The sequence below is a fragment of the Pestalotiopsis fici genome (assembly GCF_000516985.1).
Source record: "Pestalotiopsis fici W106-1 unplaced genomic scaffold PFICI_Scf_11, whole genome shotgun sequence".
Classification (NCBI taxonomy): Eukaryota; Fungi; Ascomycota; class Sordariomycetes; order Amphisphaeriales; family Sporocadaceae; genus Pestalotiopsis; species Pestalotiopsis fici.
In genome coordinates this window covers 1882603-1902924 of record NW_006917101.1, presented here as the reverse complement: position 1 = coordinate 1902924, position 20322 = coordinate 1882603, and the positions used below count along the sequence as shown (strand labels likewise).

The 20322-nt window shown below is 48.7% G+C and overlaps 1 protein-coding gene across 1 annotated transcript; it reads right to left on the bottom strand.

Moving 5' to 3' along the window:
* Nucleotides 1–1031: 1031 nt before the first annotated feature.
* Nucleotides 1032–2627, bottom strand: PFICI_13563 (uncharacterized protein; the record flags this gene model as incomplete). Its single annotated transcript, XM_007842144.1, has 1 exon — nucleotides 1032–2627. One exon carries the CDS (start codon nucleotides 2625–2627, stop codon nucleotides 1032–1034), a length of 1596 nt encoding a protein of 531 aa, XP_007840335.1.
* Between the last annotated feature and the right edge of the window lie 17695 nt (nucleotides 2628–20322).

Genomic DNA, 20322 nt, shown 5'->3' with positions numbered 1-20322 from the left:
TGGTGGTCATGCGCCAAAGAACCATCATACTGTCGGGGGATTGGTGGCTTTCACCGTCCTTTTAGTGGTCACACTACCAGTTGCTCAAAACAGATTAAATACGAGGGGCCCCGGTACGTCACGGTAAATATCATAACAAAGTAACAGTCACAAACAAACAAACAAAAAAGATTGTTACTTGAGAATTTTTGTGACTCGAAAAGCATTTGCATTGTCTTGTTTATATAACCAGCTGCAACTACGTAAAGAGTCATCGTGGCTTGAATTTTGCACAAGCCATACAAAAAGCACGCATATGCCTGACACGACCCCAATCCAGAAAACAAAAACACTTTGCTTTGCCGAATGTGCGCCCTTTCTTTCCCTAGTATAGTTTCCCTCTCTCCCTCTCCTTGGCTGGATGGATCATGTCGCAAAGGAATCAAATAATTCCCTGAAAAAAAAGTGTAGTTGCCAAAGTTGGGGAGAGCGCGGGAAGGGCCTATTGCAAGGCCTTATGGTCCAGTCCTGTTTTCTAAATAAAAGCCGAATGCTCCCTCCTGTGACCATGTTGCGCCTGAGGAAGAACAAAAACGCCGATGAACCCCTTTGACCCTTTGGAAACCTTGATTGGTTTCTTTGTGCATGCTGTTTGTCGTGAAAGAAAGTCGTGAAAAAGAAGCCGGCTGGGTATGCTGGTTTTGGCAAGAAAAATGCAGAAATAACGATGCTTGGTATGCAAATGTCGTGAAAGTCGTGCCGTGGGAGGTTGAAAAAGCCAGCTCGCTATGAGAATGAAAAAAAAGGACCCAAAACATGATTTGTTGTGCGAGTGATCTGGAATCACCGCCCCGAACTCAACTCTAGTGAGTCCTTGGGTCTTCTGTTGAATCATGGCGAATCCCAAGCCATGTGCGCACCTGTCTTGCTCTGGAGCGAACTCGAGATTCATAAAAGAGATCGCAGCTATACCAACAACGGCCTGTAAAGGCCCAGCGGAGCAACCTTTTGCGGTGCTGCTTGTCACCAATGCAACGGACATGTAGTGAAGCCTAGTTGCTCATGCGAAGAAGCCGGGTTCTAAGCCAGAGAATGAAAGCAGTCCAGGCACCGTGGGTTTTCCGCTTGGCGGTATTGGAGCGTCTGGTCGACTGGAATGAGACGTGGCGAGCATTTCCAGTCTCGTCGTCAAAAGCAGCTGTACTGTTTGTCTCGGTAGCGCTATAGTTATTGCGCGTGCCCTTTTCCGACTCAAAAGTCTGTCGTCTTTGCGACGTACTCGGTCGTCCGCTGCTATTGTTGCTAATCTTTCTGTTGTGCTTGGTCTTTTGCGGCATGGCCTCTGCCAGCGCAGCAATCTCCTCTTGCCGCTTGGCCGCCTCTCTCTCCTTTTGGAGAGCAGCTGCTCGCTTCTCTGCTTCTTGAGCACGCTTGTTATCGGCACGCTCTCGCTGCTTAATCTCCTGGCGTGCGTACTTTTCCTCCTTGGCCATTTGCTTGGCCTGTATCTTCTTGCGTGCCTCGCGGACGTGATCTGCCCGAGTTGCTGTGTCGAGGTCGGACTTGGCCCGCAGGCGAGGGAAGCCGTCCAGCGAGGTTCTCGAAAAGGGCGACATGGAGGCTATCGGGCTGGTCGGGGATGCAACGGAACGGAGGGTTGGCGCGCGTGTTGTCGAAGAGCTCGAAGACTCCTCTGCAAGATACGATTGGAGGTCGGAGCGGCTGGATACATTGGCGAGGCGCGAGGATTGTGCCGGTGTTGTCGATGCGGATCGTATGCCCGTACTGATGCGCAGTGACGTTTGCGACTTGGGCGTATCGGTGTAGGAGGAGGTTCGCTGACTGTGCAGCGATGGTCGGCTGGGGCGGGCGCTGGAGTCGCTGAGGCTTGGTTGTGATTGAGTGCTTGGGTTTGTCAGAGAGGGGCGAGATTGTTGGTGGGTGGCAGATTGGTAGCTGCCATTGCTGTTTGTGCTACTCCTCGATTTGCTTTTGCTGGTGCTGTCGTTGTTGCTGCTGCTACCAGTGGTGGTGGTAGTAGTAGTGGTGGTAGGGGTAGCAGCAGTACTATTGCTGGTGCTGTTTTTCTGGTTGCGCAAGCTAATATTGCTGGCGGCGGGTTGATTGTTGACGCTGTAGCTGTCATCGTCCTCTGTAATCGTTGGCGAGCAGTCACGGTCGGCAGAAAACGAGACCAGCGAGTTTGCGTACGACAGAGGAGGGGTCGCAGTGCGCGGCGTCTGCTGGAATGGGTGCACAAACGTCGTGCCAGTGCGAGAGCCAATTCCAAGTCCCAGGGCGCTCCCGCTGCCCGACGTCGCAACCGAAACATAACTGTTGCCGCTGATGGACCGCGAGTGGTGATAGCTGCGTCGTCCGCCGCTCACACCAACCACTGATGCCTCAGAGTAGCCAAAACTTATGTCCTTGGACGTTCTTCCTCCCGCCTCGTAGTCACCTGCTCCCCATGGATCGCTCCGATATGGCACCTCCTGCTCGTCCCATCCTCGATCCAGGTCTATCGAGTTCTTTTCCGAATGCGACAGCTTTTTGAGTATAGGCTTGACAACCTTGTGTTTTGACTTTCCAAATTTTTCACTATCATTCGACAACGACCTCAGCGCGCCGAGAGGTTGAAAGGACGTCATATTTGGTCGTGACCAGACTTCATAACCACCAGGGCCAATAAATGGTCGTAGTATATAAAATAATCACTTAAATCACTCGCCGGGGTCCTAGTAACGTATTTGTGTTTTTCCTTTGTCTTTCGATATTCGATATTCTTGCTGGCGGAAAGATTTGGAAAGATTGGGGAGGGGGGGTAAAGGGAATAGAGAAGGATGAACAGGCTCGTGATGGCCGTCCTGTATCACCTAGACATAGACATTGGAAACACAAATCTGGGGATGACAGCAAGCGAGCAGGGTAAGTAGATGAGACGGGTCCTCCCTCTTTCTATTCGGACTTCGGTTTGGGAGCCCCGAGATCCCGATCGATTCTACACGATTGAAAAAGGGGACCTTTATTAGCGGTGTATGGTGATCACACCGAGGGAAAAAGGACAGGACAGGGAGTCGCGACAGGTACGATCACATTCTAGACGCCAGGGGGAACGGCGAGAGATTGACAATGATCGAAGCAAGTCTATTGACCAGGCCGAGTTTGGGGCAGCTAGCGATCGGGAGCGCGGCAGGTGTGGAGTTGGCAGGTGGTGATGGGGAGATTACGAATGCCCCCGGGAGGCGGAGGTATGGCGGTGTCTAGCGGTTTTTTTGTGGTTTTATTTTGTGAGCCAACGAGCGGGCGAGCGAGTGTGTGTGTGTGTGTGAGCGAGTGAGTGAGAGAGAGGGACCAAAGTGGGAAATGCAAAGAAGAGGGGAAACCGACGACGATAACGAAACGGGGGTTCGACCGTCTGACAAGAATGGGAATGGGGTTAAAAGAAAAAAAGTGCGCCAGCCAGACCGGGGCTCACGAGTTATGGCTTCCGGTCGTCTTCTGTTCTGGGTGCGATGAGGAGGCACAGCACGCACGACATAAGACGGGCCTAGATTAGATGGATCTATTTCCTTCACTTCCGAGTCTCACCACGTCTTTGTCCGGCCAGCGAACCAAGGTAGGTAGTAAAAGCAGTAGTCAGATAGATCCAAAAAAAAATCAAGTTATTCCGTGTCTAGGTAGTAGCAAGGTATTATGAGATCAATCAATAACCAAGGCAGAGAGATAGAGACAAAGCTATAATAGTCTAGCACATCATACACATGGTACATACATGCAACACACATCTAGACAATGCGCACGCAAGAAAAACAAAACTGACTTCGCATGTCAACCACCGACGGACATGTGGCAGTTTAACACACGCACGCACTCCAATATCCCAACTTGCCTACCTTGCACATGGTACTTACAGTACGTACGTTGATGCTGCGCAATGTCGCCTGGAAGGATGACAAGTCCAAGGTTCAGCCTCATTTGCCCCTCCCTCCCTCTCTCTCTTCTCGCTTTTCTACGTACTTTTCAGCTTTCAGCGGCGGGCGCCGTTGAGATTGAGATGGGAATGAGGGGCAGAGGGGGGGCGAGAGGCGAAAAGAAGGCGCAGCAGCATTTCATTCCCTGATTGCTGATGAATATTGGGGATTATTCCATTAGTTTTGTTTTCTGGAATTGTTTTATTAGTGGCCAACAATAACAAGATCTGTGCCTCTTTCATCAGCAGTTCAGTCTGACGGTGACCGTTCCCTCTCACCTGTCCCAGTCAGTCCAGTTGATTCATGTGGTTGGATAAGAAGTCGACTGGGGTCAATCGTTTTGAACATTGATCACAGGCGGATCAGTGAGCTTCCTTCGGGATGAGGGGAAACGTTGGCCGGCCAGTGTCCAATCAAGAACACCATGGGTCCGGCCCGCCCACTATTGGCGGTGGGAACAAGCCATCAGAGAGAAACACCTCGGAGCCAGGCCAATTGGCCAAGAGATAGTGAGAGTCTGCGAGGCTTTTGGGTTGGCCCTAAGCGAAAGGTACGTCCAAACCAGCTGCAGGCTGCAAGCCACCAATGAAGATCTGGAGATATCGTCTGGGGAACAATCGGGACTAGTCAACTGAAATTCTAATTGAGTGTGTCTCTCTCTAATAAAAATCACATTGATGCTGCCCAACAAGCCTATTATTCTCAGAGTATAATGACATTCATTTGGGCACTCTCCCGTATCAAGTCTCGTCGCATACCATTAGATGGCACCTGGTTGGTTTCTAGTATGCGGGAATATATGCAAAGGTATTGGGATCGGCTTGGACGGTATCCATCAGAAATGTCAATAGAGACGCGGGTCTTGCTGCAGTGAACCTGTCTCCATTCTAGGTCGTACTAAATTTTGCGCCAGTACGTTCGTCTCCAGCGATAATGAACTCTGCTGGGATCTAGAGTTTCTTCAAACTTCTCTGCTGGCCCAGCAACCCTAGCAACAGCCTACAGGTCCGTTGCCAACAGGCCCGGCCGAGGCATTCAAAGGCATGTCCACCCCGCTCAATCCGCTTGGCACAGACGAGCTTCTTTCAGGGCGTGTCTCTTTTCCAACTGTTTGCAGCCAGGACTGTTCTCTGTTTGAAACATGTCAACTTGCCCCGAATGGAAGATCGCAAGATGAGACCCGGGCCATTGACACCCAATCACGGACCGTCTCAGAATCATGACAACCTTCCCGTCCAGAGAAAAGGATGAGACCGGCAGAATGTGAAGGGGAGAAAAAAATCTCGTCATGCCGCCATGGCCACAGAGCGGTCGGGTTGAATGCACAGAAGAAAAAAACGAACGCTTCTCGAAGGCCAACTTGCAAGGGGCCAAGGGGCCGAGGGCTTCTGAATCATGGAGTTCCTCCACCGCCTAAACTGCGCATCGACCAGATGGTGTTCATATACCCCAAAACTATTGGAATTGGCGATCCACGCAATAATAGGAGAACCATGCTCGCCTATGCAAGTTTATGTCGCGATTATTTCACCGCCAGAAAGACAAAAGTGCTGCTTGCATTGGTTCGACATGTGCAAAGTAAAAAAACGCTTATTATAAGAACCTACCCAGCGCCCGCGGGTGCGCGTGTGGGCACGACTCCTCCCATTGAACTCTCTCTATTCTTGTCTGATCTGAGAGTCTTGCATTGCCCATGAAAACGCTCATTCGTCCCATCCATCACCAAACGCGGGGTTATCAGATGCTTTCCAACCATGCTGCCAGTACTGCCCGCCCCCATGAGACTTGAAAAAAACGTGGTTCGGACAGAACTGAAGTGAATAACCTTGTGACGAGGCGCATAGCCCATCGACGCGTCACGCAGATAAACCTACTCGGCACCTGCCTGGCATTCCACCCTCCAGGACTTCCGAGATTGATTACAGCCATTTCCTTCACTATTCCTCCTGCCAATGCAAGTCAGCACATTGACAATTGTTACATTGCGGACCCGTGGCACTGATTGGATTGCCTTACTGCTATACATGCAAGAGGTATCAAGCAGGTAGGCGTATGCTCTCGGATCCCAAATATTGATGCAATATCAGCCTGTGTAAACTGCACCCTCAAGACCTCGACATGCAATCCAGACGAACAACAGATATGACTACTTACGGCATTATTACGGCTGCACGTATGAAGAGGCTGCACAGCAATTCCGGAGGAGAAGGAAAATGCAACCAAGTGAATAAAATGGAAATAAGAAATCAATTGGGAGACCCGCGGAAGCTGTCAATCTCAAACTCTAACGCTGCGAACCGAGATTATCGGGAAATATTCCCCTCACCAATTCACATTTGTCGATCTCAACCCGTCCATCCGTACCTTGGGGTTGCTTCACATATTGACTTTTCCGCACAATCATCAAAATTTAACTCTCGAGACGCCTGCTGCTGCGAACGGCAGGCAGGCTTGTGCAACGACTAGAGGCGAGCGGACAATTTCCGAATGTTGGGGTTGCACGAATCAATCATGAATGAAAGCAGTTCCGCTCGGTTGCGATATTGAACTGTGTTGCTTTCTTTAGCTTTCAGTGCACAATACCCATTTCGACTATGGAAATACTTGTGTTCTTGCCACATGGATATATATCCGCGTCAATCATGATACGTAGCATGTGCTTTGCAACCAATCTGTATAATGCCAAACACGATGATTACCCACTGGGGTCTTTTTTTGTTTTTTTTTGCCTAGACTTGCTTGGTCCAGTCATTGCTCGCGTGCGTTGCTGCAGATACAGCCCGGCTATCTGCAGGGTATGCAGTGTTTCGGTTACATTTCGATCCAGGGCGGCGACTGGCATCATGGCACGGCAATATCAATGTAGGCGCCACCAATGTCGAGCTTTTCTTTTTCCTTTTTTGACATGATCAGTAGATACCCATCACTGTTCATGACTCAAATGTGCGAGGCACTTTGGACGTATTCACAGATGATACAGAACTCGGTTTATTCATGATTTATTGCTATACTAAAAGCGCGATTCGTCCGCTGACAGGAATCAAGCCAGGTACAGGATCCTCAAACCAGTGCCTACTCCTACTCCAGTGCCCAATATTTTCTTTATTTAGACAAGCTAACATCAACCATCGACTTGAAAAATCCGCCTTCCATGGCCTCGTGTGTTCCTCCTTTGCCGTTCAGTATCAATATGTTCCTTTTACATATTCAACGTCGTCCAAGACAGGGACTAAACCATCATCCATATTCATGGAAGTCGAATACATAGACCTACTCCAATCATGGACTCCTGTAGCACTGGAGAAAAGACAAGTGATATGATAGTAGCACACTCGACTCTTCCGGACGTTTTCCATTCTAGTGGCTAGGCTGAGCGATCAACCACATGTCGCAGACATGTCTAGCCAGAGTACACCCAAAGTTGACCTTAACGCTGAAGATTCAATCGCCAAGAGGATCAGTCTTGAGCATTAAAGTAAGCAGCTGATAAAAGAGCATATCCATGACGTCTGCAAGACACGATGGACCTTGATGAGAATCAGTCAAATTTTCATGAGATGGTGAGCGAAGAATTTATTTGCTTTTTAAAGAACACGAACTAACTAGAAAACTGAGAAAGACGAAGAAAAAAAAGGCAGAGCTGTTGAAAGCCTTCCCAGGGCAAAAGATGATTGGCTTCCATTCTGGGATAATATTCTCTGTCTTCGCCTCATCATCACAGGAATCTATGTCCACCCTTGCAGCATATATTCACAGGCTCTACTTGATACATTGTGACCCGGCTCGCAACTGAGGTATACAAGGCTTTAAATACGGTTAGCTGGAAATTCGTTATCAGATGGATCATAACGGAAAACTTAGCCAGCTTATAACACCTAGGCTCTTGCAGATAGACAATCTCGAATTACCCACAATCCGTGAATCTGAGTCTTCGTGGGCACGTCGTAAAACATGCTTGATAGCGATGCAAGACACAGTGGTGTCAATGTTGTCACCACAATTCTCTGACGTCTTGGAAGTTTATATAAAATCATAGGATTTTCTTTCTCAATCTTGCCACCTTATTTCTGGGTTATATGTTTGTATACAGTACGTGTCGTTTTTTGAAAAGCGCTTCTGGCTGAAAAATTTTCTGCGACCTTTCAGGCCAGCGTGATGAGGAACAAAAGGTGTAATCCAGTTTAAAAATGCTGCAGAACTCGTCAAACTTTTGTCATATTCGGGGCTACATCTATGGTGCTCATACCAGTAGTTCTTCGCAACGAGAGGGCGCAGACAGGGAAAAAATACAAAAGGGCCCAAAGATTAGCTGGCAAGCGACTTACTGCAGAGTCCCTCACACCCCGTCGATCAAATTGCAGGTCGGTGTTTGCCCGTCTATAGTCTACCACGTGGGGAGCTTTCTTTGTTTGTGTGATGGTCATGACTTGCTCCGCGAGCCAGTGTCGCTGGCTCAACATTTCAAAGCGTCGCTCGGCCGAGCATACAATTTCCTGACACAAGATCAACTAGAGGGAAGCGTTACCGGCGTTGAACCAACTTGAGCATTTTCCCTCCTCTTTCCTCTGTAAGAGATCTGGTCAAAGTGCTTCGGCCAGACCCTCATCTGCCACTAAAATAGCTTGATTATGAATGGAGTCGTCTTTGAGACAATCCCATGCTGGCAAATTCGATTCTGGTACGGGAAGAAGTGATCACGATCATTTCACTGTCACTCAGCTGGAATAACATCCGAAGTCAGATCCTGCGCGGCCTCAATGGTTCAGAGAAGACCGCGTTGGCTGAACATCCAACCACCGCTGACCATTTCCCCTAGTGGTGAATATATATTCCTCAATAATTATATGTCTATACGACGACATCTATTAGACTTGGCACAGCATAACCACCCGCGACTTGTTATAATCGACTGATGAGAAGAACACTTGGCTCAAGATTACCGTTTTCCTCGCTAGGTACATGCCAAATAGTCAGGCTACAAGATTGACAATGGTGCATGACTCCATGCTTGATTCTTGGAAGCAGATGTTGGTATCTGATGCGATTCTTGTGCTCAGCTTTTATACTTAACTACATCAGTGGATTTCCCGCAAGGAAATGTTTCGGCAAGGATGTCCTGGTATTCCGGCGGGAACCCTCGGGAGTAGTTGCGTCAAGTTTGCATGTCTGGTCTTGTAAGTCGCTTTATGCCTTGTGCGTCCACGACACAGCGGACGTGGCTTAGGCATCACGTGAGAGGGCCCCCAAGGACATGAAGATATTATCACGCGCTTACCGTCTGTTGTGCTGAAGACATCCCATTTGGATGCAATACAATCATGTAAGGAGCGGGATGCTCCCCAAAGGACGCTGGTATGGGCCTGATCAGTTGGATCGGAGTTGACGGTCCTTGGGCAGCTCAGCTCAGTGACCAGTGATTTGAATAACCAGATCCACGAACAGTCCCGCCTGGTCCAACTTGAAAGAGCCATTCCTCGTGTGTTTCGGGACAACGTAGAAACCCGTGTTTACAAACCATAGGAAGACCTGCTCGTCTGAACAGCCCCGAGTTTCCCGCCGTGGGCCATCTTATCAGAACTACGTGCATGAGGTTGAGTTTGATTTTTCAGAAAGATTGGCCGAGATTCAGACAAATGCATTGGCAGCGCTCGCCGTTCTGGCCACCACATGCCAAACTTTGGACTATTGCCATTTCAAGATTGCGTGCAACGGCTTGCACATTCTCCAATTTCCGTTGTCATGAGAGAGGGCTGGATGACAGAAGCGGGACTATTTTATGTCGTCAGCCTTTTTCTTTCTTTTCTTTCTTTTTGTGTTTTTTAATATCATAATAACAACACAACTCATTGCATTGTTCGCATGCAGATTGATTAACACTCGACGGGCATTACCTCGAGGTCCGCGTTGCTAGATTAGCAAGGTTCTGTTTCCTGAAGAAATTCCAAACTATGGCACTTAGAATATCTTGACATCTGCTCGCAATAGGTAAGGTACCCTAAGTCTTTGAAACTCGATCGGGGCACTCTCACGAAAGACGGGCCTTTATATAACTAGCTATGTATAGTAGATACATGCGCACGCATTCAGAACATTGTAGAAACACGATGTACCAGTTGGTGACATTATGTTTGTCGATGAATACTTACCTAAATCTATTACATCTCGCCTTATATCTCAATTCCTTTTGAGGCTGTTGTCTTTGCTCTTGGCCCTCATCCAAAACTGGAATCACTCGTTCTGCGGTTACTGTACTTCTTTTTTAAGCGACCTTGATGTAGAAACACTGTAAAGTCGGTCAGGTGTCATCAAATAAGGCCGCAAGAGATGCTCATTCCTTGATATCATGGATGGAGTCGGGGTCACCCATGGCTATAATGTGAGATGAGGTGAAAATGACGTTTGAAGATGCAAAGAGTATCACAGAACTCATCCGAGAACCACCGATAAGATAGAGGACTTAGAGAGAAACACCGGGGACTGCGGTAACACTCGACATCTGACGACGATCCCTTGTCGCACATAGACAAACAGCAGGACAATGGATCTATCAGAGGCAATTCTCCTCGATGCCGGAAATCGAGGCTCCGAGATATATGTCTTTTGAAACAGCTGACGATCATCTTTGCCTTGTGCGAAAGAGAGCGCAGAGAAAAAATGTCATCAGCTGACACATTCCCCATCTGCAGCATTATACACATTCCAAATTCCTAGCAAATCGGAAACATTGACGCTGGGGGATGATCTACGATTTTTTTTTTGGAGGGAGCTCATAAGGACCAAAAAAAGATCCCATCCCCCAATTGGATACAAGGGAGTAAAGTAGCCTCGTTCCCCCCAAAACACAACAGGGATGGAAGAAAAAGAGAGTGAGTGGCCCGCCCCGGGTTGCCGTCACCTTTGACCTATAAGGTGAAGCACGAAAGCAAGCTGTGTACTAGGTAATCTATTGTTGCAGCAGCGCCGTGTCTCTCTCCTATAAAGATGTAGCAAAATGCAATGAAGATCCAAAGATTCCCGGAGATCCAAAGATTCCCGGAGAAGCTGGTCCTTTGTTTCCTCTTCGTGTTTGGCTTTTCCTCCTTCCCCTCTCCATGTCAATTTGGCTTGGGTTGTAGATCTTTCTGCAGCTATGCGACTATACATGATTAACCTATCCTGGAATGCAGCTAATGAGGGGTGGTGATTTTTTTTGGTCTTTGCCGAGTGAGTCTGAGTCGAGCCATAGCCTTCCCACAATCTTTTCCCCCCCCGACTATGGAGTAAAAGTGAGCCAGAATAGGCAATCGAGTCATGCCACGGGAAATGACAAAATTTGACCGCTCTCCAGTCTCGACAAGATCGACTGCGAAGACGGGATTGATTGGCATGGGTGCACGATGATGTAATTTGTTCTTGGAAACAATAAAGACTCGCCACCAAGTGATGGTCTACCAACCTCTCGGGTGGGTGTTTTTTTCTTTCTGTGAGCAAATTTATTCATCTCTGATTCGCTCACTCATCGTTTTGGGAAATGGTCCTCTAAGACCACTATGTCATTGTCATTCGCAAATATTTCCATCGAGAGGAGGAGGGGCAAATCAAAGGAATCCCAGACTTGAAGTCCGATGCTGAGGGTAGCCTAGTGATTTTGACCCTCGCGGAACGATATCATTCAGGGACAAAATAATCAAGTCACCTCTAGTATGGAGATTGCTGTGTTCAGGGCAAACTGGGGATAAAGTTTGAGGCTGTTTTCGAGCTGTTATTCCAAATAGCCACCTTACGTGTGAGCAGCACAAAATGGTTGGCTGTGGACAAGCGTACAACCCACGACTCATACTCGGACAACAAAAAAAAACACCAATACCAAAACGAAGGGGAGGGGGCAAAAAAACCTCGCTGTCTCAAGAGCCACTTTCTCAACAGACATTTGGGAAAAAGTATAGGTCTAAACTGAGGTTGAAAAGGTATACTACTCCAGAGTAGCGGCAGAGACTACTGCATGTGAGTGAACAACTCACTCATATGCGGGCCAACCAGGCAAGGCCAGGCCTGGGGGGGTCCATGTCACTCTGGCCTGCCAGACGGAGAAAGGAAGAGAGAAAAAATAAAACAAATAATAAATCAAGACGGAAATCAACATGTCAATTTTGACGTCAATGTGGACAAGGACGACTTACCGTTTGCGTTGCCTCAGGCCGTTTCTAAATCTTCTGTTTAAATTATGGAATTTAAAAGATATAAAAATGAGAAAAACTTTTTAACGGTCATGGCCCTTACAATTGCTACTGCTACTGCTACTGCTACTACTGTCTGCAGAGTGATGTTTGTGGACTTTATCCGCGCAAACCCTTGGGTCCGCGTCACCCAGATTCGATACCCACCGGAAGCACGAAAGTCGTTCCCCGTTGCCTGTTCCCGTGGAGTGGACCAATTTCCCACTGGGTTCAGGGTCTGGAAACGGTTTCACTCGGACGTACGTCCTTGACATTGGCAGCTGCCGAATATAGAGCTCTCCCTCAAAAAAGGTTATTGCAGTAGTGTATGTGTGTCCAATTGTAGTGTAGGTCCAGAAAAAAAAAAGGTACCTTGCTTACTTTGCTGTTACGTGTTACTACGTACTACTACTTTACCCAGAAAAGTATGTATGCATTGTAAGAAAGTGGAAAAGAAAAAGCACGAGGTTGCGTGGTCGCTAAGCGCTTCTACCGCTTTCTGGGGTCGCAGGGGAGGGGGGGTTGGCTGAAATGTTTGTTCATATGCGTGGCAGAAGCCGTGTGTGGTCATCATTGCCGGGGGGAACTTCTCGTTCTGGCCGCTAAATGGATGCATACATGGCCATTTATTGGAAGAAGAGGAATAAAGGAAAAAAAAAATTCAACAGATGCAGGAAATGCATGCCGTACAAAGGGAGGGAGAAGAGAGCAAAGCAAGAAGGCCATCATGCACGACTGAACTAGACTTGTGGGAAAAGTCCATGCCGGGTAATAGTGACTTTTCCGATACATCTCAAGCTGTATTGAGCACGTCTCGAATGTGTCTTTTTTTTTATGCCCATATTGCGGGATAAACCAATGTGCTTGAACAAATTGTCGATCCGCTCTTCGTTCTGGACAGGGCCGTAATAGGTCCGCGGTGGATCTGGAGAGCAACTTCTTTGGGACCATCCAAGCAAAGCCTCGGCACGGTAAAGGGAAGCTCGAAACTCTCCCACCATATTCAAGACCAGAATGGCACGATGATGATGCCAAACCATCTCCAAGGATCGATGCAATATCAACACTTGCTCGTATGTCAAAAAACTAAGGGAAATTTTGAAACCCAAAGAAACGTGCATTCCTGGAGAACTGGAGTCCATGGGAAATCTCATTTGACGTAGGTACAGCCACCAGTCAGATTTTACTCCGCGATGCAAGATTGCTCCAGTGCCTAAGCTTATATCAATGCTACCGTCAAATAGGAATGCTGTAAGTGTGGGCGCGCAAGTGCGGGCAGGCATCATTACCTACTAGGTACATAGCTATTATCCATGATACCAACAAACGCCCTAATGGTGCACAAGAGTGAGTGCAATGCAGCTTGTTGGTCGTACAAACAAATACCATCTAGATCTGCCGCCAAAAGCTCGTGGCAATAGTGCGCGAGTGCCGTCCTGGTCGGTGCATATCCCCGATTGTACGGCAATTTGTGAAAATGTGGATGGGCCACTTACATGTCCTCGGTCCTCATTCCCCAGGGATATCTGTCGACTACAGGACCTGGCCTACCAATATGCAGTAGTACCTATGAGCCGTCTGCAGATTGTCAATGGCTGGCTCACTTTTGGCGGGGCGGCTCTCTCTTGACCATGTATCAATCTCCCTCTACCTTGTAATCAACGGCCGTATGTTTGTTTACACGAGGGACTGGTCATTTGCCGTCTATAGAAGGCCGTTGTTTGGAGTATGAATGGATATAGTATGAGTTGTTCTGAGACGAGGTAATATGGTTCTCTTTCCCCATTGCGAACATGAATGCCTGTAACGGCTCAGCCACTGCGGGAACGCTGCAATGTAAATCTCGAGCTTTATTAATTGCCAGGTTGTTGCAACGCGACCTGTGGTATTTTCTTTTCTTTTTCCTTAAGGCTGAAGGGATCAGTGTCAATCTAAATGGTAGGTAATATTACCGTATACGTACGGACAAGCAGGGTTACCTGATTTGTCGTCCGTGGAGAATAAAGAAACACAGCCCAGTGTCGCTTTCTCCACAAACCCCAAATCATGATGAGCGCGCTAATTTGAGGCGGGAAGATCCCCAGGCCTAGGCGAAAGTATGGATTGCCAATTTGGGAGGGGCTCGTCGGTGATGCTACCAAATGCCCTGTAGTCCCAAGTGCAGTTCCCCAGCTTGCCAGGCTCGATATTCAGGAACACGGCCTGTCCTGCCGGCCGTGGATCCTGTCCGATGCTCGAGAGTTGGAAACAGTCTGTGCAAAGGCAGAGGGATTGGGGGGTGTAGCCAAAGCGGTCATGGCATGGGAAATGGAATGGACCTCATGTCTTTGCCCATGTAGGCACTTTTCTTTGACCAGTTGCAGAATTTCTCTATGTGGTTTGTAGTGGGCAAGGTTTAGTCTTTTTCTCCTGGTGGAGTGAATTGGCCGTTTTTCTCTGCATAGGTCCTGTGACCGGGAGGTTGGCGCTGAATTGCACTGATCAGCAAGCAAGACGATGGCGTTGCTGCCCCCTGCGACAGCAGCATTCAACCGCCTTTTGCGAGCACTCACTCTTTTGGGCTCGTTCACAATGAGCAAACAATTTTTTTTTTTCCCTTCCCAGCCGCTGCCTCATCTCGTCGGAGTGAGCGACCAAGAGGCCACAGATGACACGCATGCCGGTTCTGCAAGGTAAATTCCGTTGCAGGCTGGTTCGGTACATAAACTTGTTCCTGAAGATGCAAGTTCGGGCGCGGCTCGTCTTCCGGCGGTATGATCGCATGCAGTATATCGCTCGACCTACCTCGCTGCTGTAGGGTCAAAGCGACGTGCGACGGACCAAGACCTTTCCAGAACGACCACCATCCGTCTTCCTTCGTCTCATGTCGTCTTTGCTTCTTTACTTTCCCCCCCACCAGTCTGGGCTGTTGCATGGCAGGCATGAGAAGACTCAACCCCCAACTTTTCTCTCATCGTCGGAGCCTCCTCCTCTGTAGCCACATGAGACGGCCGCACGCATGTTCCAGAAGCCAGTGCCTACTCGCTTGTCAAGCTTCTCAGCATGACGATGATTTTGACCAGGGTGCAAGTCCTTGCATATGCTACTTTCTGCCTGCATCCGAATAGGTACACATGAGTGACTCTGGCTATAGTGACGTCTTGCATTGCCGAGGGTCCTATTTAGGTGACTTGCATCTGCCGCAATGTGGTCTAAATGAACTTGGTTGCAAAGGCAGGCAGTAGGTAGGGGTTTTTTCTTTCTTTCTTTCTTTCTTTCTTTCTTTGTGTGTGGTTGCTCATTCCAAGCAAGCAACCAAGCAAGTACAATGTAGGCAAGCAAGCCATCAATCAATCAATCCATCGCCGGCTGGTTGGCGAGTAGTAGTAGTAGTAGTAGTAGGTAACCACCTGAGTTTAGTGGGTTGCCATGTAACGAGTAATAGTGTACGGAATAAATCCATGCTAGACCAGTTCCGAATGATACAGCTTCTGCAGACGTGGCGTCACACATCGCTAACACCTGATGCAACCAAGCGTATCTTGATTTCTGTATGTAAAGGATTTTTCAGATGCATTGGACGGGAAAAGCATGCGTACTCGTCAAAGCCACTCGTATCATTGTGAAAAATTGGTGTGTCTGTCTGTCATGGATGGATCGTGTGCAGCGTACCTATACACTGGGCCCCGGAGCGAAAAACTTGGAGCATGGACAAGGTAACCAACCAAAAATACAATTTCGTATTTTATGAGCCACCGTTCTTGTTACATAGTCGCAAGGCCATGTATGTACTATAAAGCAGCGTTCAATGTCATCGGTTAGAGAAAGCACATACCAAGAATATACCTGGCGTACCATAGGCCGTGGAGCTTGGCATCGTTGAGCTCTCTCTTTCCCTCTCTTTATCTCTTCAGAGCGTGGAGGCCGGTAGTGTCGGCTGTGTGAGCTTTGCTAGCTACATTATGTTCTGACAATGTTCATACCTAGTTGCCACTACTCACAAAACATAGAGATGTCAAAGCTTCCAATATAGGAGTCTTGTACGAAGCAGCCCGCGACACGGCTTCAAATTCCTTGAACGCAAAGATCGTCTTTGCTGGATTGAAGGGGGGAAAAAAAGTGACCCTGCTAAAAGAAGCGCCACTAATCTCGGTGTTGAGCGAGGCTTCGCATGGCGAGACGCATGCAGCCAGAAACGGTTCCTTGTCACTTGCCGAGACGAGTATTCCAATAGGCGAAGGAACCGCGTCGACTCGGTGGTAGTACAACCCAAGCAGTCAGGACATATTTTCTTTTTCTTCATGCCACGTGGGTTGTTCATGAATCCGTCTGCTTTGGCATGTGCACGTTTGAACCTTAAAAACAAATCTTCATTCTTCAGCATCCAAAAAAGCAAAAAACGTGGTAGTAGTTGGAGTATGTTGGCATGCGGCTGACAATTGATGTCGCATGTTGCGTCAGCAAACACACAATGGTCTTTTTTGTGGTTTGCTCGCATTTGGCACGCAAGCGTCAAGAATAGCATTCATTGGTCTTGACGAATACCCACGTCCACACCATGAAAGCCCAAGATCTAGACGCCGGGGCATTTGAAGGAGAGTCCCGAGAGTCGGCCACGGCAAAACACATCATTGGCCAATGGCTTACCTCTGTCGATCAATTATAAAGTCCCGAAATGACAAAGCCGATCTTTTTGGTGTCGCCGTTGCTAGTCTCCAATTGCTCATTGGTACTGACTATTTCGCACTTTATACAGCCGCGCGCGACCGTCGCCATGGGGCGTTCCTTTTTGCCAGCACTGTTTGACGATTTGCGATTTGGAAAGGATCCGTGATCACAAAGGTGCGCTCGCAAGACGACGGTATCTTCTCTTGCCTGCTTGCTTGTGAGGTCAAGAGAACAAACCCTGTTCAAGGTCTCTCTAGTAGTGCGACAACCCCGGGCGGACACCGAGCGATTGCTCTGGTCGCCAGGGTTTGATCATCGCCCCAGTCCAGTTGAGACTGGGATGCAAACTTTCCCATGGAGACGCGCGGAGAGAAGCCCCGTCGGGATAATACTCTGAATCGGCAGGTCATCTCCCGATTGCATGATCATTTCAGGCCATGCTGTTAAACAACGTCGCTCATGAGGAGCTCCAGCGATACAATTCTGCTGGGAAGCGTTGATTGCACGTGCTCTCAGGGACATTGTAATAAAGTTCATATCAGTGGCCAGGGGGGGTGCCAGAGGTCATGTCTGTTTTTATTGCGACGTGGTGGTCGGTTATTCTTGTTTCTGCCATTGAGCATGGCAAAGGGAGAGCAGAGCAGTAATCCGTGCAGATTAGGCTAGGTACGTATAAATGGGATCAGCGGGCCCAAGCTGCTGCCACTATTATAGCGATCCGTTGGACGGGGAATGCCAGGGCACTCAGGCCAGGGCGCCGGGGCCATTAGATGGAAATAAAAAAGATTGGTGGAGTTGTCTCGACATCAGAGGAGAAGAGGCTGGACTGGATGGGCACTGGCTGGGCTCCAGCTGGGAGGCTGACAATGGGGGTTTCTGTATGTATGTCTTTTGGCGCGCGCACATACACACACAAGCACCTGGCACGAGGCGACAACGCCAAATGCAAATGCGGCTCTGGCTTTGTGTAGGGTCGTGTCGTACGAGCGAGGGAGCGAACGAGGGAAACAAGCATGCCGCGGAATGAGCCGTCAAGGAACACCCCGAGGTCCTTCCTGCCTTGCCTGATCCGAATGCTTGTTCGGTGCTCAGATTCGGAAATGTTTCATAGTGCACAAGGGAATGTGCACGCTCGTGTCTTGCTTGTACTTTATTCATCCCTATAGAGAATATACAACACACCAGGCAAGTAAGCAACAACGAATGGCCTGCAACCTGTACTTGGGTTTCTGGACCTGGAAGGCGACAGACGTGAAGCCCGGATCTGTAGATAATTCTCTCAAGACGCCATTGATCTCTCCCTGGCTACGTATCAAATCCCGGGCCCTGGCTCATGTCTGTCGTCTTGCTGGAGCAGGTCAATTTCTTGACAGGTATTTGATGCTGCTCGGTCAGACTCTTTGCCCGTGGATATTGTCAATGCTCACCTTGATACTTACCTACCTACCACTCTGGGCCGTGATATTCCTGTTTCCCCAGAAGCTGCGTGTGGCTTGATTACAATGTGCATTGCGCGTTCTTGGACAGTCTGAAAATAGCAGTCGACTCATTGCGCTCATCACCTTTTTGTGCCTTGCATCGATGACGGTAAGCTCTGGAGGGCCACGAGTGGGTTCGGTGAGGTCAAGGTGAATCATTCATTGTATGCACACGAGCCGGCTACGGGATCTGGCCCGGAGCAATCAATACCCATGAGGCAGTTCTTCGGCCATGGGATATTTTCATCAGCAAGCCGTTCGGCAATGTTTGAACGGGACCTTGGCGATATGGAGGAAGAAAAAATAAATAAAAGTGGCTCCATCTAATTTACAATCACGACATGGAAATTGGGAAACTGGCGAGGAGAGCTACGTACGTACTTTGATGGATTTTTTTTTTTGGTCCTCCGTCCCCAGGACTTTCGTCGTTCTTTACGACCAACTCGGCGAGCCAGTATACGACAAATCAACGGCCTCGTTGCTTCCACATCCCGTCGTACCGGGGTCCCAGCCTTCGGCCAGACAAACGAATATCGGACCATCCATCCAGTAAGTGAGGGCTTCGTGTCCCAGACCCCCAGGATGCCAGGTAGGTACATAGGTAGTACTGCTCGGTTCGTTGAGCGTCGCACGGCCATTGGGTGAGGCTCCCTAGATCGGCGCTAGACAGCCAGACGAGTAGCTATGACCAGGCGGCGACTCGAGGGTCACGATGGCCCGTTATTGCCCGCCCGCTGCCGTAGATGGGCCCTGCGAGATCAGACGCGGCGCTTCGCAGAGCTTGGCCTGGGGCGGGATGGATCTCTGAGATTGAAGACCGGGCTGGCTCCATTGTTGGGATGGAGCATTCATGGAGCACCTGGAGCTGGGCTATTTCGCAACCAGAGAGGGAGACAACACTTGTTTGTTGTATCCACCATGGTGCTCAGCTCAAAGTACCTACTATCTTGCCTATCTCTACCTTGCTTGTACCAAGTCACTAACTTGCTGTACGCGCTTACTAGCTAGGTAGGTGGCCAGCATCAGGTCAGTACATTAGTGTATGCCATAGTCTTGTATGGAGAAAGACCAGTGAGTTATGTAAGGCATCTGTATGGTGCAATCCATTTTGATATGGGGAAAGGCGAAAGAAGAGCAGAGAGCAAAAAAAGAGCCGTCGGACAACTGGCTGGCGGCGTAGGCTAGCATGGTAAACAACTAGCTAGCTCGAATTTGGCTAACCAACCGTTATCATCCGATTGCGCTTTCTGGCCCCATCCACAAGCTCACAAATCCATATCCATGGATGCTACAATCATTCATTCCTCCATGTTGTCTCCTTCTTCTTGTCTCCCTCGTTGCCCTCGGGGTTTGCCTCCCCAGACGTACTGATGAAACAAACTCACATTCAAACACATGCGCCTATACTGTTGGCTTTGTTCGACCTTGCGAGTTCAGATCTCGATATCCGAGAGGACCCTGCTCAGGAATAGATTGCGTGACGAAAGGGCGCTTTTACCGCATTCGAGAACCTTGGAGTCCTCCGGCATCTTCGCCTATTGTTAAGTTACTCCGTGCATATGTTTGAGGAGGTAGGTACAGCTAAGTCAGTATTGTGCCCATGTCACAAGCGGCGGCGCTGTTGCTTGAGCGAAGTGACATACATGGTTAGTTTAAATAGCCAAGTAAGTAGTATACATCAATACCTACATACTTATCTGCACCACCTACCTATGCGTACATTAATACATAGCGCTTATATTACCTGCTCTTGGTGCATCCATAAATCCACCATTTCCCCAAGATATACATCAACGCATACGGCTTGATGCGACTCTCTCAAGTTGTATCATTTCACACGGATATCATGTAGACTTATTCCGCATATATATACACACACACTCGTACATATATATACATTCATATGTGATGACATACCCGGGTCTCCTCGTTGCGTGGGCGGGACGCAAGTTGTCTCTCATTCCAGCCAACCGAATCGTCTAGTTCAAGGGCCTGTGCAATAGCAGCAGCATATAGGAACTCTCATTCGCCTCCCACCTCAAACCGCAAGCC